The sequence below is a fragment of the Vespa crabro genome, chromosome 16 (assembly GCF_910589235.1).
Source record: "Vespa crabro chromosome 16, iyVesCrab1.2, whole genome shotgun sequence".
Taxonomy (NCBI): Eukaryota; Metazoa; Arthropoda; class Insecta; order Hymenoptera; family Vespidae; genus Vespa; species Vespa crabro.
In genome coordinates, this window is record NC_060970.1 from 897,207 (window position 1) to 913,460 (window position 16,254).

Genomic DNA, 16,254 nt, shown 5'->3' on the forward strand with positions numbered 1-16,254 from the left:
TGTTTAAATACGCGTTTTCATATGATAATTATCGGAAAACTTAATCGACATACGCGAATTTCGTAATATGCGAAGTTGAAATCGTGAAATCTTTAATAATAATTGTGCAATAGTTTGGAAGATGCTACCAACCGATTCGGAAAATTGCATTTCATAGGATCAAACATCAATTTTATATTGGAATCAAAGTTTATAATATTGTTAACGTATATAGGATTTTTCGCTCATATACGCGGATCGTCGAAAAACGAAAAGTGGAAATCTCGTTGAAATTCTTTGATTTTAAATTCTATCGACGTAGAATAAAGAATATAACTAGAATATAAAGTTTTTACTATATTTATATTCGCGGTTTCATAAGATAATTGTCGAAAAACGTAATCGACATACGCGAATTTCGGTATATGCGATGATAAAATCGAGAAATCTCTAATAATACAGGTGCCACAGTGTGGAAGATGTTACCAATCGATTCAGAACATTGCATTTATTAAGATCAAATATCTATTTTATATTGTAATCAATGATTTTAACATTTTTTCATATCGTATATACGATTTTTCGCTAATATACGCGTATCGTCGAAAAACGAAAACTTGAAATCACGTTCAATTTCATTATTTCTGTATTCAGTCGACGCAGAATAAAGAATATAACAAGAATATAACGTTTCTACTATGTTTAAATACGCGCTTTCATATGATAATTTTCGAAAAACCTAATCGACATATGCGAATTTCGGTATTTGCGAAGATGAAATTGTGAAATCTTTAATAATACTTGTGCCACAGTTTGAAAAATGTTACCAATCGATTCAGAACATTTCATTTCATAAGATCAAACATCTATTTTATATTGGAATCAAAGATTTTAACAGTGTTTCATATCGTATATACGATTTTTCGCTCATATACGCGTATCGTCGAAAATGAAAAGTTGAATTCTCGTTCAATTTCATTGATTTTATACTCAATCGACGCAGTATAAAGAATATAAGAAGAATATAACGTTTTTACTATGTTTAAATACGCGTTTTCATATGATAATTGTCGCAAAATTTAATCGACATACGCGAATTTCAATATATACGAATATAAAATCGTAATATCTTTAATAATACTTGTACTACAGTTTGAATAAAGTTAACAATCGATTCAGATCATTGCATTTCATAAGATCGATCATCTATCTTATATTGGAATCAAAGTTTTAACTTTCTCTCATATCGTATATACGATTTTTCGCTCATACACGCGTATCGTCAAAAAATGAAAAGTTGGAATCTCGTTCAATTTCTTTGATTTTATATTCAATCAACTTAGAATAATGAATATAACAAGAACATACCGATTTTACTATGTTTAAATACGCGATTTCATATGATAATTTTCGTAAAACGTAATCAACATACGCGAAGTTAAAATCGAGAAACCATTAATAATACTTGTGCTACTGTTTGAGAAATGTTACCAATCGATTCAGAACATTGCATTTCATAAGATCAAACATCTATTTTATATTGGAATCAAAGTTTTTAACATTCTTTCATATCGTACATACGATCTTTCGCTCATATACGCGTATCGTCGAAAAACGAAAAGTTGAAATCTCGTTCAATTTCATTGATTTTATATTCTATCGATGCAGAATAAAGAATATAACAAGAATATAACGTTTTTACTATGTTTAAATACGCGTTTTCATATGATAATTATCGGAAAACTTAATCGACATACGCGAATTTCGGAATATGCGAAGTTGAAGTGGTGAAATCTTTAATACTACCTGTGCCACAGTATAAAAAAAGTTATCAATCGATTCAGAACATTGCATTTCATAAGATCAAACAACTATTTTATATTGTAATCGAATTATTTTACATTGTTTCCTATCGTATATACGATTTTTCGGTCATATACATGTATCGCCGAAAGACGAATAGTTTAAATTTTGTTCCATTTCATTGATTTTATATTCTATTGACGCAGAATGAATAATATAACTAGAATATATCGTTTTTACTATTTTTAAATGCTCTTTTCCAAATGATAATTGCCGAAAAATGTAATTTATATTAAAGTTAATAACGATAACAATGAATAATAATAATAATAATAATGATTATCTCGTTATTATCATTATAACATTCAACAGAATATAACAATATAACATTCAACAAAATAAACATATTGTTATCACATTGACAACATTAACGATATAAAAGAAAATAATTAATTGAATTTTATGAAAGAAAATAACGATAATACGGTATTATTACCGACCATAACGATAATAGCTATAAAAATAAAAATTACCATAATCAGGATAATAACTACGATTTTGTTATTAATGATAATATTAACAATACTAACGATAATATCGAAAGTAAAAACGATAATAACAATTAAAGCGATATTAAATATAATAATAAGGATAATAATAAATAAACGATAATAAATAAAATTATGATAATAACGAGAATTACGATAAAATCGATAATAACGATATTAATAACGATAATAATGATAATAATAATAATAAGAATAATAATAAAGATAAAAATAAATACGGCAATAAAAAATATAACGATAACGATAATAACAAAGATAATAACGGTTAAATCGATAATGACGATAATAACGAAAACATCGTTAGTAATTATAATGACTAAAATGAAGCTAATAATAATAATTACGATAATAAGGTTAATAATAACGATAATAATAATAATAAAGGAAATGATGACAAAAACGAAATAATGATAATAACGTTAATGACGATTTCAACGATAATAACGATTATAAAGATAATATTGATAATTATAAAGATAATAATAATAAGATCGGAAATAATGATACAACCGATAATAACGATAATAACGATATTGACGATAATAACAACGATAAAAACGATAATAACGAAAACAATATAAATAACGATAATAATGAAAATAACGATAATAATGATAATATCGATAATAGCGATAATAACACTAATAACGATACGAACGAAAGAAATGCTATTTTCGTTTATGACGATAATAACGGTATTAATAACAACATTATATATAATAACGATAATAAAGGTAATACCGATAACAATAGCAATAGTGATAATAACGACAATAATAATATCAACGATAGTAACGATAACAACGATAATAAAAACGATAATAACGATTATAAAGATAATAATAAACATAATTTCGGTTATAACGATAATAACGATAATAATAACGATAATAACGATTATAAGGATAATAACAAAAATATTAACCGTAATAATAAAAATAACGATTATAAAGAATTAAAAAACGATTAAAAAGAATTACAATAATTATAATAATATCGATAACAACGAATAATAATAAGGATAATATTCATAATAACGATCATAACAATAACTAAGATAATTAGGATAATACGTTAACAACGATAATAATGAAAATAACTATAATAAAGGTAATAATAATGACAATAATATTAATAACCGACAAGAACGATAAAAATGATAATAACGTTAATGACTGTAACAATGATAGTAACGATAATAACCACAATATTTATAATAATAAAGATAATAATAATAAAATCGGAAATAACGACAATAATGAAAATAAAGTTAATAACGATAATAATGTTAATAGCGATAATAACGCTATGGAAAATAATAATAACGATAATAACTATAATATGGATAATAACGATCCTCAAGATAATAAAGATTATAATAACTTTAATAATAATAACAACGAAAGTAACGGTTCTAACGATAATAATAATGATAAAAACAGTAATAACGTTAATTACGATAATAATAACAATAAAAATAAAAATAGCGAAGATAATGAAAATATCAATGAAAACATTAATAACGTTAATAATAACGATAATAATAATAATAATGTTAATAACGATACTAACGATAATTACAACGATAACAATAATAACGATAATGATGATAGAAACGTTAATAAGGAGTATAATAAAAATAATTACAATAATAATAATAATAACGATAACAACGATAATAATTACGATAATAATAATAATAACTATAATAAATGTAACAATAATGATAATATTATTAATAACGGAAATAAAGACAAGAGCGATAATAATGATAATAACGTTAATCACAATAACAATGATAGTAACGATATTAAACATAATATTTATAATAATAAAAATAATAATAAAATCGGAAATACAAATAATAAAAAAATAACCATAATAAAGTTAATAACGATAATAAAGATAGTAACGCTATTGAATAAAATAATAACGATCCGCAAGATAATAAAATTAATAATAACTTCAATAACAGTAACATCATATGTAACGTTATTAACGATAATAATAATTATAAATACGATAATATTAACGATAAAAATGAAGATAGCGAAAATAACGATAATAATAATGAAAACATTAAAAACGTTAATAACGATAATAATAAAGATAATAATAATTGTAATGTTAATAACGATACTAGCGATAATTGCAATAAGAACAATAATAACGAAAATAACAATAATAACGATAATTACTATTATTACCTAAATAACGATAAAAAAATAGTAATAATAACGATTATATCGACATTAACGATAATAATATAGATAATAATCATAATAACGATAATAACGTTAATAACGAAAATAATGTTTATAACATTAATTACGATAATAATAGTGATAAGAATAAACATAACGATAATAACGATAAAACGATGAAAATAGTAATAATGTTAATAACGATAATAAAAACGATAATAATAACGATAATAATAATAATAACGTTAATAATGATAATAACGGTAATTGCAAGTATAACAATAACAACGGTAATAACGATAGTAAAAACGATAATATTAACCGTAATATTAATAATAATAATAATAATAATAATAATAATAATAATCATAAGAATAATAATAATTGCGATAATATCAGTAATAACGTTTATATAGATATTAACCATAAATACGGTAATAAGGCTAAATACTATAATAACAGAAATAATATTAACAAGAACAAAAATGAACAACATAACGATAATAACGATAATAGCGATAATAATGTTAATAACAATAATTACGATATTAGTGAAGATAATAATAAAACTAACGATAATAATGATATAAACGTTGAAAACTGTATTAACGATAATAACAATAATAACAATAATAACCATAATAACGTATATAAGCATAATAAAGGGAATGATAACAATAATAATAATAATAACGATAATAGCGATAATAACCATATTAACGATAATGACGACAAGAATAACGATTATTATAAAAAATAATGATAATAATATTAATATTAATAACGATAATTATAACACCTACGATAATAGTGACAGTAGCGATACCAATAATAACGTTTATAACGATACTAACGATAAAAATGGAAAATAACTTAAATTACGATGATATTAACGATAATAACAGAAATAAAGAAAATAACAAAAATAACATTTAAAACAGCTATAATGTTAATAACGTTAATAATAATGACAATAATATTAATATTGTTAATAACGATATTAACGATAATTGCAATGATAATAATAATAACGATAATAACGGTAATATCCATAATAATAACGATAAAGGCTACAAATATAATGATAAACACCACGTTATCAATAATAATGTTAATAACGTTAATAACTTTAATAAAGATAATAATAATCATAATAATAATAACAACGATAATAATGGTTATAACATAAATTACGATAATAATAGCGATAATTATTAAAATAAGGATAATAACGATAAAACGATGAAAACAGTAATAAAGTTAACAACGATACTAAAAACGATAATAATAACGATAATAATAAAAACAACGTTAATAACGATAACAATGATATTAATTAAAATAATGACATTGACGATAATAACGATAATAATAAAAAAACTAACAATAATAATTATTATAGACGATATTAATAGCGATAATAACGATAATAACGATAATAGCGTTAATAATAATAATAATAACGATAATAACGATAATAAGGATTATAATAATAATAATAATAATAGTAACGATAATAATTGAAATAACGATAATAAAGAAAATAACTATAATAACGATAATAACAATAAAAATAAAATTAATGGAAAAAAGGGAAATAACTAAAATAGCGTTAATAACGATTATAATATTAATAATAACGATTATAAATATAATAATAATAATAGGAGTAACGAATGTATCGATAATAACGGTAATAATAACGATAATAACGATAATATCGGTAATGACGATAATAGTAAAGATGTTAACAAAAATAACGATAATAACGATAATAAAGATAAAAACGATTACAATGATAGTAATGATAATAATGATAATGAAGATAATAAACATAATAATAACAAAAATAATAATAATTACGATCATAACGATAGTAATAGCGAAAGTAACAATATTAACAATAATAATAATAATAATAACGATAAGAACGGAAGTAATATCGATAATAATGAAAATAACGGTAACAGCAACGACAATAATGATAATAACGATAATAACGACAACAAACAATAATAAAAATAATAATATTAATAACGAAAATAATGATAACAATAATGATAATAGCGATAATAACGATATGGCGGTATTATTCGAATAATTACTTCAATAATAATAACGGTAATCACATTCATAATAATAAAAATGATGATAATACAGTAAATAAAGATAATATTGATAATACCGATTATAATGATAATAACGATAAAAATAAAAATAACGATAATAAGGATAATAAATACAGCAGAGTTATTAACGGCAATAATAATAATAATAACGCATATGACGATAACAACGAAAATAACGATACTAACGATAATAATAACGGTTATAATAATAATAACGATAGTAACGATTATTACGATAATAATAACGATAATAACTAGGAAAATAATGATAATAATGCTAATAATTTTAATATCGTTTGTAACGATTATATCTTTAATAAAGATAATAATAACGATTATATCAATATTATCGATAATAGTATCGATAATTATAATAATAACAATAATAACGATAATAATAGCGATATTAAAAAAAAAATAAGATAATAATAATAATACTAATCACCATAATAATAATAATAATAACGATATTAACGAGAAAGACGATATTCACGATAATAACGTTAATAACGATATTAATGGTAATAGCGATATTGACGATAATAGCGATTATAGAAGAGAAAATATATATAATAAAGATATTAACGGTAATATCGATAATAATATTAATAGTGATAATAACGATAATAATAATAATAACGTTTATAACGATTAAAACGATAACAATAACGATTAAAGCGATAATAACGATAATAACTATAGTACTAACGATAATAACGATAATAAAGAAATCAATGATATTAATAATGATATTAATAATAGTAGCGATAATTGCGACTATAATAATTATAATAATAATAATTATAAAGGTAATAATTATAGAAATAACTAAGATAATAATGCAAATAGCGATAATATTAATATTATATAAGTATTATATAAGTTGATTTTATTATAATTAATAGATATAATTAAAAATAATAATTTTTTATTGAATTTAATTATTTTATAATCTAAATAATAATTATTCTTTGTAAAATAAAATAGATAAAAATTATAAAATAAAAATATTTATTAAATCTTTTAAGAAATAAATATATAAAAATAAATATTTAATTATAATATAAGAATAATTAATAAATAATTATATATATATATTTAAATTAATATTATTTATAAATAATAATAACTTTTAATACATATATATATATATATATATATAATATCTTAATTTTTATTTTAACTCGTTTTAATTAGTGTGAAGTGACAAACGGAAATATGTTTCTCTGTGAACAAAGAAACGACAATTCACGTTTATTGTTCACTCTGTTAAATTTTATATTTTACTCTCGTACTACTTCTCTCGTCTACGTTCTATTTCTTACTGCCAGTTTCTCTCCCAAAATCTTAACGGCTCGATTTGTAGGTAACAAAAGAATTGGTAGATAACAATAACAAAAGAAGGGCGGGCCATGAGACGCGTGACAAATCTACCTGGAAAAAGTATACTTTCTTTACATGTATATATAATATAATATATAATATATAATATATAATATATAATATATAATATATAATATAATATCGATAATAACGAATAAGACGATAATAAAGATAAAAGCTTTAATTACGGTAACAACGATATTAATGATTATAACGATAAGGACGATAATAACGTTTATAATAAAAATAATAATAATAATAACAATAATAACGATAATAGATACAAATATGTTACTAACTTTAATAATTATAATAAAAATAATAATAATAATAATAATAATAATAATGATAATAATAACGGTAATAATAATATTAACGAAAATAACGATAATATCGATAAAAGCGATAATAAATTTAGTAATGTTGACAACGATAGTAATGATAATACGGTAATAATAACGATAATAACCATAATAATAACGATTATTATAATGACGAAAATAACGATAATAACGATTATAATAACGATATTAATAACGATAATAATATTAATAATAATAGTAATAATAATAATAATATTTATAACGATAATAGTATTATTAACGGTTACAACGATAATAACGTTAATAAATATAATAAACTTAATTAAGGTAAAAGTAACGATAATAATATCGATAATATTAATAATCTCGATAATAACGATTATAACGATATTAATGGTAATAATACCGATAATAAAGATAATAACGATAATAACTTTAATAAAAATTATAATAATGATTATTTCTATATTAAAGTTAATCATAACGATAATTATAATAATATCAATAACAACGATAATAATATCGATAATTATAAAAAATAAAAATAATAATAATTATAATATTAATAACCATAATAATAATAATAACGATAATAGCGATAATGTCGATAATAACGATAATAACTTTAATAGCTATATTACTTTTTTTGATGGTCTGAGAATTTTACGCACTGACCCAGGGACCCTGCCCAATAGAGGAACCCTTCACCAATTGGGTCCCCTGTTAAAGTCCCTGGAGTGTCGGGCTCACCGTTGGAATAGGCACTACTGACTAAACACATATCTATTCTAGTAGCATAGTGAAACAATCCAGGCACCATCATGTGACATTACATCAGGATGGCGCCGACGCATCATGCGCATTAACTGGACTTCCTCTTCGGCTCTACGTGGCAGGAACCTGGAACAACGTTGGTGGCAAGTCTATGGGCAGCCCATCTCCTTCCTCTCTTACGTAAAATTGCCCTCGTCTACCAGGCCACCTTGTTCTAATCCTTCAGACATCTCAGCATTTTCTCGACAACGTTGTTCAGCGAGATGTCTCCGACGTCTTGCTCCAAGGTAAGTCGTTCGGCGCTCCACCGGGTACATATGAAGAACGTGTGGTGAGCGTCGTCTTTGATCGAGTCCCCATAGTGGCAGTTGCCGTCTGCTACATTCCACATTATTGCGAGGTAGGAGCGGAACAGGCCATGGCCTGTCAAGAATTGGGTAAGGTAGAAATCGACATCTTGCACCTCTCGATTTATCCAGTTATCTAGTCGACTGATGAGTCGGGCAATCCATCTGCCCCTAGGTTCCTGCACCCATCTGCTGTTCCAGGCTTCGATGCAATTACACCAGGCGTTGTTTGATACCTCCTCCTTCCCCAGAAAGGGCTTCTGCTGATGGACGAATTGTCTCTCCTTGGATAGTAGGTCAAACGGGATTACCCCGGCGACAACAATCACTGCGGGCTCTAAGACCGTGCGCTAGGAGCAAGCGATTCGGAGAGCGTCCCTCCTCTGTAACGCGGCTATGCGCTTGCGATATTTCTCATTTCGCAGTACCTCGACCCATACTTCCGTGCCGTACAGCATCACTGCTTCGGCGTCAGGCATAAGTAGTCGCCTTATGCACGGTCGGGGACCGTTGACATTGGCCATGAGTCTGTCCAGAGGTGCTACTAATTTAGCCGCCTTGTCTGCTGCCATCATTATATGCTCTCCGTAATTGAGTATGCAATCGAGCATTACTCCTAGGTACTTGACAGCTGAATTAATCTGGAACGTCGCGTTTCCCACGGTGAAGCTGCGCAAGGTGTTGATGCGCTACTAACGAAGGTTAGTAGCACGATTTCTGTGTTCTGGTCTGTTAAGGATAGCCCGTGTTCTTCCATCCAGGAGATGACTCTGCGCATGACTTGGATAAGCAGCAGCACCATGTCTCTTGCAGTTATGAAAACTACTATGTCATCTGCGTACCCAACCAAGAAATCAACTTCAGGGACTGCCATACGTAGGATACCGTTGTAGAAAATATTCCATATATCCGGTCCCAGTATGGAGCCCTGTGCTGCCCCCGATGTCAACTCCAAGCTTCTTGGACCATCGCCAGTATAGTATTCTAGGAGGCACCCGATCAGATTATCCCCGAGAATTCGGAGTAAGTACCACGGATAGTTGAAATTACGTTCGAGCGCTTTCATTGCCAAATCCCACCTGATGGAGTTGAAGGCACTTCTCATGTCTAAGTTAACCAGCAGGCACATAGGTCGAATATGTTGATTCCATCGCTCCGTCATTTCTGCGGCCGTGACAACCTCCTGGACTGCGTGGATGGTGGAGAGGCCGGAACAAAATCCATACTGGCGTGCAGCAAGATCGCCCACTGCCCTCACGGCCGCAAGCAGCCGTGGCATATAAAGCTTCTCCAGGAGGTTGCCAGACGTATCCAGCATAAATATAGACAGATAAATATAGATATAAAAATATGACGAAGATGCATTTGCTGGACTCTTGCCCTTGCTAATGAGCATAAGCCTCGCTTTCTTACACAGAGCGGGGAAAATGTCTACCCTGAGGTACATGTTATACATGGTTAGCAAGGGTGACTCTGCGCGACGGCTTTCATTACTTCCGCTGGAAGGCCGTCTGGTCCTGGAGCTCTCTCGTTCTGCATGGAAGATGCGGCCAGGAGTAGCTCCCCTCCGTAAACTATGGCGCTTCGGTTATGCCAGGCGCAGCCTTGCTAATGGCTCTCTTCGGCTGTGAGGGGAATAGTGTATGCACCATGTATACCAACGTCCTATCGTCCTGAGGGATTCCTTGCGTTCGATTCCCCAGCTTGCAAGTGACGATCTGGTACACTAATACCCACGGATTCTTCTCCACATCCAGGCACAGCTCCTTCCGGCATCATCGTTGACTGAGCTTGATGGTCCTCTTCAAAACTTTTTTGGCCGCTTAATACTCTGCAGGCAAGAGAGCAGCCTCGAGGTCACGTCACTTCGCTCGTAGTGCCAAACGGCGAAGCCTTAAGAACCTCTTACGAAGATCTACGATCTCGTTCTTCCACCAGTATGCAAGACGCCTTTGCCGTTTCGTGCTCTTCTTGGCACCACTTTCGCGCAAGCCTTTTGGATGAGCAGTTGCTGCAGTAATCATCCTGGCTTGTGCAGGTGGCGATAGACTAGCGGAAGCAATTTAATGGGATTCCAAACCTTCATAAATGAACGAAAATAGCCTCTTTCGATCCATTCTTGCAATATTACATCGGGGAGATTGTTCTGCACTTGTCACGGCTGGCCTCCTATCGTGTTCATCGAATAGGATGTACTGATGGTCGCTCTGAGTATAAACCTCAATTACCCTTCAGCCTGCGACTCTTGCCACAAGGTGTTCGTTGGCTAGAGAGACGTCCGTGATCGTCTCTCTGTAGTCCGGCCTTCGGAAGGTTGGTGTCGAGCATGTGTTGAATACTGATAGTTGTAGTCTCGACGCCACCTCCATGATTCGTCTTCCTCTTTAGTCCGACCAGGCCTCCACGCATTCGAGAGCTTTGGCATTGAGGTCTCTAGTAAGAATGAGGTCCCCTTGCATTTTCCGCAACGCGTCTTCCAGATCGTCCAGTTTTGTCGGGAAGTCGTCTATCTTGCAGTGCGGGGTAAGATATACGCAGACATAAGTTATCGAGATATGTCTCACCCAAACGTAACCATGTCTGCATCCTTGATCCGACACATGTATTTGTCGGGGATCTGGGATCCAGATGGGCGCGGAGACCAATTCGTTTGCATACTATCCTATCCCCGCTCTGTCCTGGAACTGTCCGCTGATTAGAAAAATATTTTCTTTGCACTCAGAGCAGAGCTGGGTGAGATGGTGGTGCTCCGTCCTGTTCCTAATGAGGTTACCATGAAGTACTCTCATCCTTTCTTCTTCTTGTTGGTTGTTCCAATGGTCTCCTGGAAAGATTTACAAGCTCTTGATACCGCCAGGTGATTCTTAAGTTCATCAACGTTATTGAGCACAAGAAGCAGGAAGGCTCGCTGACCTTGCAGTTTTTGACCTTGTGCCCCGTGCTACCGCAGAAATAGGAAAACTAACAGCGAACGGGGCTCTTGCACGAGGCGTTATAGTGACCACAGTCGAGACAGCGGTAACATCGCTTCACTTCCGCTCTTTGCCTGACCGTGCAGCTGACAAAGCCGACCAGCATTCGGTCGGCCTTTAAAATATTTGCTGCTGCTTCCTCATCTATTCTGACGAGGGCCAGGCGTTGTTGTCTCGCGTTGGGTCCGTCATTTTATCCTCGAGTTACCCCGCGCAGCCTGCCTGGGTCCTCTTTAGGACCTCCACGATTTCTAATAAAAATGTGCAATAACAATATTTTTGGTAATAGCGATAATGACGATAATAGCGATAATTGTAGCGATAAGATATATAATAACGACAATAACGGTTATAACGATAATAATAATAGTGATAATAACGAAAATAATAATAATAACGATTATAAAGTTTAAAACGATAATAATAACGATTAAAACGATAATAACGATCATAATGCTAACAATATCTATAATAACGATAATAACGTTATCAACGATAATAATAATAATATTTATAATAGTTGCGATAACTGCGACTATATTACTAATATCTTTACTATCGTTATTATTATAATCGTTATTATTATTATTATAATTGCCGTTATTTACTTTTTTTTAGTTAAGTTCGTTCTTATCGTTATAATCCTTATTATCGATATATAATTAATATAATTATCGTTATTATCGTTACCATCGATATTATTGTTAATAGTATTATATTACTTGTCGTTATTATCGATATTATAGTTATAATTATTATCGTGATTAACGTTATTATCGATATTATTGTTTGTAATGATATTATTATTATTATTATTATGGTTGTCACTGTATTTAATGTTATTACTATTATTATTATCGTTATTACCACTATTATCGTTATTATTATTATTATCATTATTGTTATTATCGATATTATCGTAATTATCATTATTATCCTTGTTATTATTATTATTATTATTATTAATAATAATAATAAAAATAATAATATAATTAATATTGATAATATTAACTCTGATAATATATAAATATCGATTATAACGATTACGACGATAATAACGATTAATACATTAATAGCAATAACAACGAAATTAATGATTATAACGACAATGACGATAATTGCCATAATAACGGTGAAAACGATAGTTACTATAATCATAATAATAACGATAATAACGTTAATAAAAAGAATAATAAAAGTAATACTATTAATAACAATTATAACTTCAATAACGATAACATTAACGATAATTATCATAATAACTATAATAACGATAATAACGATAATAATAACAATAATTGTAATAATAATGAAAAAACCGATAATATCAATAGTAGCGATAATAACGTTAACAACGATAACAACGATAGTAATGATAATGACGATAATAACGATAACAACGAAAGTAATGATAACAATGTTCATGACGATAATAACGGTAATAATAACGATATAATAAATAATAACGTTAAAAACGGTAATAAAGATATCTATAACATTAGTGATAATGACGATAATAATAATAATAACGATAATAACGATAACAACCATAATAAAAGCGATAAAAACGATTACATCGGTAATAATAAACATCTTAACAGTAATAACTGTTATCATGACGATAATAACGATAATAACGATATTAAAAACAATAACGATAATAACGATATTAATGATAATAATAACAATAGTACTAATAATAATTATATTTGGAACGATAATAATATTATTACGGATAACATCGATAATAACGATAATAAAGTTAATGGCGATAATAACCATAATAAATTTAATGATAACGATAATAACAATAATAACGGTTATATCGAAATTAACGATAATAATATCGATATTAAAAATAATAATGGTAATACCGATAATAAAGGTAATAATTGTAATAAAATTAATTACGATAATAATAATGATAATAATAAACATAGCGATAAACGATAATAACGATAATAATAACGATAATTATAGTAACAAAAGTAATAATAATAATAATAATAGTAATAATAATATCGATAATAATTATAATAACGATAATAATAACGATAGTTACAATAATAATAATAGTAGTAATAATAATGATAATTATAAAAATAACGGTAATAATAACGATAATAATAATAGTAACGATTAGAACGACAAGAATGATAATAACGAAAATAAGGATAATAACGATAATATCGATATTAACGATTATAGCGATGTTCCTGACATACCATGCCACCTCGTTCCACTTCTCCTAGACTCGAAGCATTTTTTTGACAACGTTGTCTGGCGAGATTATTCCGAGGTCTTGCTCCAAGGTGAGTCGTTCGACGCTCCTCCGGGCATATTTGAAGAACATGTGGTAGGCGCCGTCGACGGTAGAGTCCCCATAGGGGCAGTTGTCATTTACAACCTTCCTCATTTTTCCGAGGTAGGAGCAGAACAGACCATGCTCTATCAAAAATTGTGTGATGTAGAAGTCTATCTCCCCCGCTCCCGGTTGAGCCGGCTATCTACCCGACTGATGAGTCGGGCCGTCCATCTGCCCCTAGGCTCCTGTTCCCATCTGCTTTGCCAGGTCTCGATGCTGATAGACCTGGTGAGCCTTGATGCCTCCTCCTATTCCAAAACGGGCCTTTGCTGGTGAACGAATTGTCTCTCCTGGGCTAGTAGATCGATCGGGATTACCCCCGCGACGACTAGCATCGCGGGCTCAGAGAACATGCGGTAGAAGCACGCGATTCGGAAAGCGCCCCTCCTCTGTACCGCGGCTATGCGTATGCGATATTTCTCGTGTCGCAGCGCCTCAGCCCAAACTTTTGCGCCTTACAGCATCACTGCTTAGGCACATCAAATCATTAGTCGCTTTATGCACGGGCGCTCGCCAACACATAAGTGTGTCGAGCGAGGCTACTACTTTTTCCGCCTTGTCTGCTGCCCTAATTATGTGCCATCCAAAATTGAGCTTTTTGTATAGCATTCTACCTAAGTATTTGATATCCGACTTTAGCCTGGACTGCCGCGTCTCTTACGATGAAGATGCGCAAGGTGTTGATGCGCTTCTTCGTAAGTAGCACGATCTCTGTCTTCTGAGCTGCTAGAGATAGCCCGTGTTCTTCCATCCAGGAGATGACTCTGCGCATGACTTTGTTGAGCAACAGCTGATAATAGTCCGTGTCTCTTGTTGTTATGATAACTGCAACGTCCTTTGCGTACCCAACAAGAAAAGCACCATAAGGGACTGTCATACATAGGATACCGCCGTAGGAAATATTCCAGATATCTGGTACCAGTATGGAGCAATGGGCTGCCCCCAATGACAACTCCAAACTTCTCGGAACATCGCCAGTATCGTATTCTTGAAGCGCTCGTTTAGTCCGTCCCCGAGAATTTGGAGTAGGTACTCCGGGACACTGAATTTACGTTCGAGCGCTTCCATTGCCATGTCCCACCTGACGGAACTGAAGGCATTTCTCACGTCTAAGGTGGACAGCAAGAACAATGGGCGAGATAGATGATATAATAACGGTAATAATGATAGTAACTATAATAAAGAACATAACGATAATAATAATAAAAATAATAATAACAATAATATCGACAATAATAAAAAATAATAATAATGATAATAGCTATAATTATAACGATAATCATAAAATTAATAAAAATAATAATAATTATAATAATAACGATAATAATAGAAATAACGATAATAAACATAAAAATGATAATAAGTAATTAACGATAATAACGACAATAACGCTAATAACGATAATA

General features: G+C 29.9%; 1 protein-coding gene across 1 annotated transcript; it reads right to left on the reverse strand.

Moving 5' to 3' along the window:
• Positions 1 to 9,378: 9,378 nt before the first annotated feature.
• LOC124429779 lies at positions 9,379 to 10,122 on the reverse strand. The gene is made up of 2 exons (XM_046975439.1): positions 9,940 to 10,122; positions 9,379 to 9,861 (listed from the first exon to the last, which is right to left on the reverse strand). The coding sequence occupies exons 1-2, from the start codon at positions 10,120 to 10,122 to the stop codon at positions 9,379 to 9,381; spliced, it is 666 nt and encodes a 221-aa protein (XP_046831395.1).
• Positions 10,123 to 16,254: the final 6,132 nt, after the last annotated feature.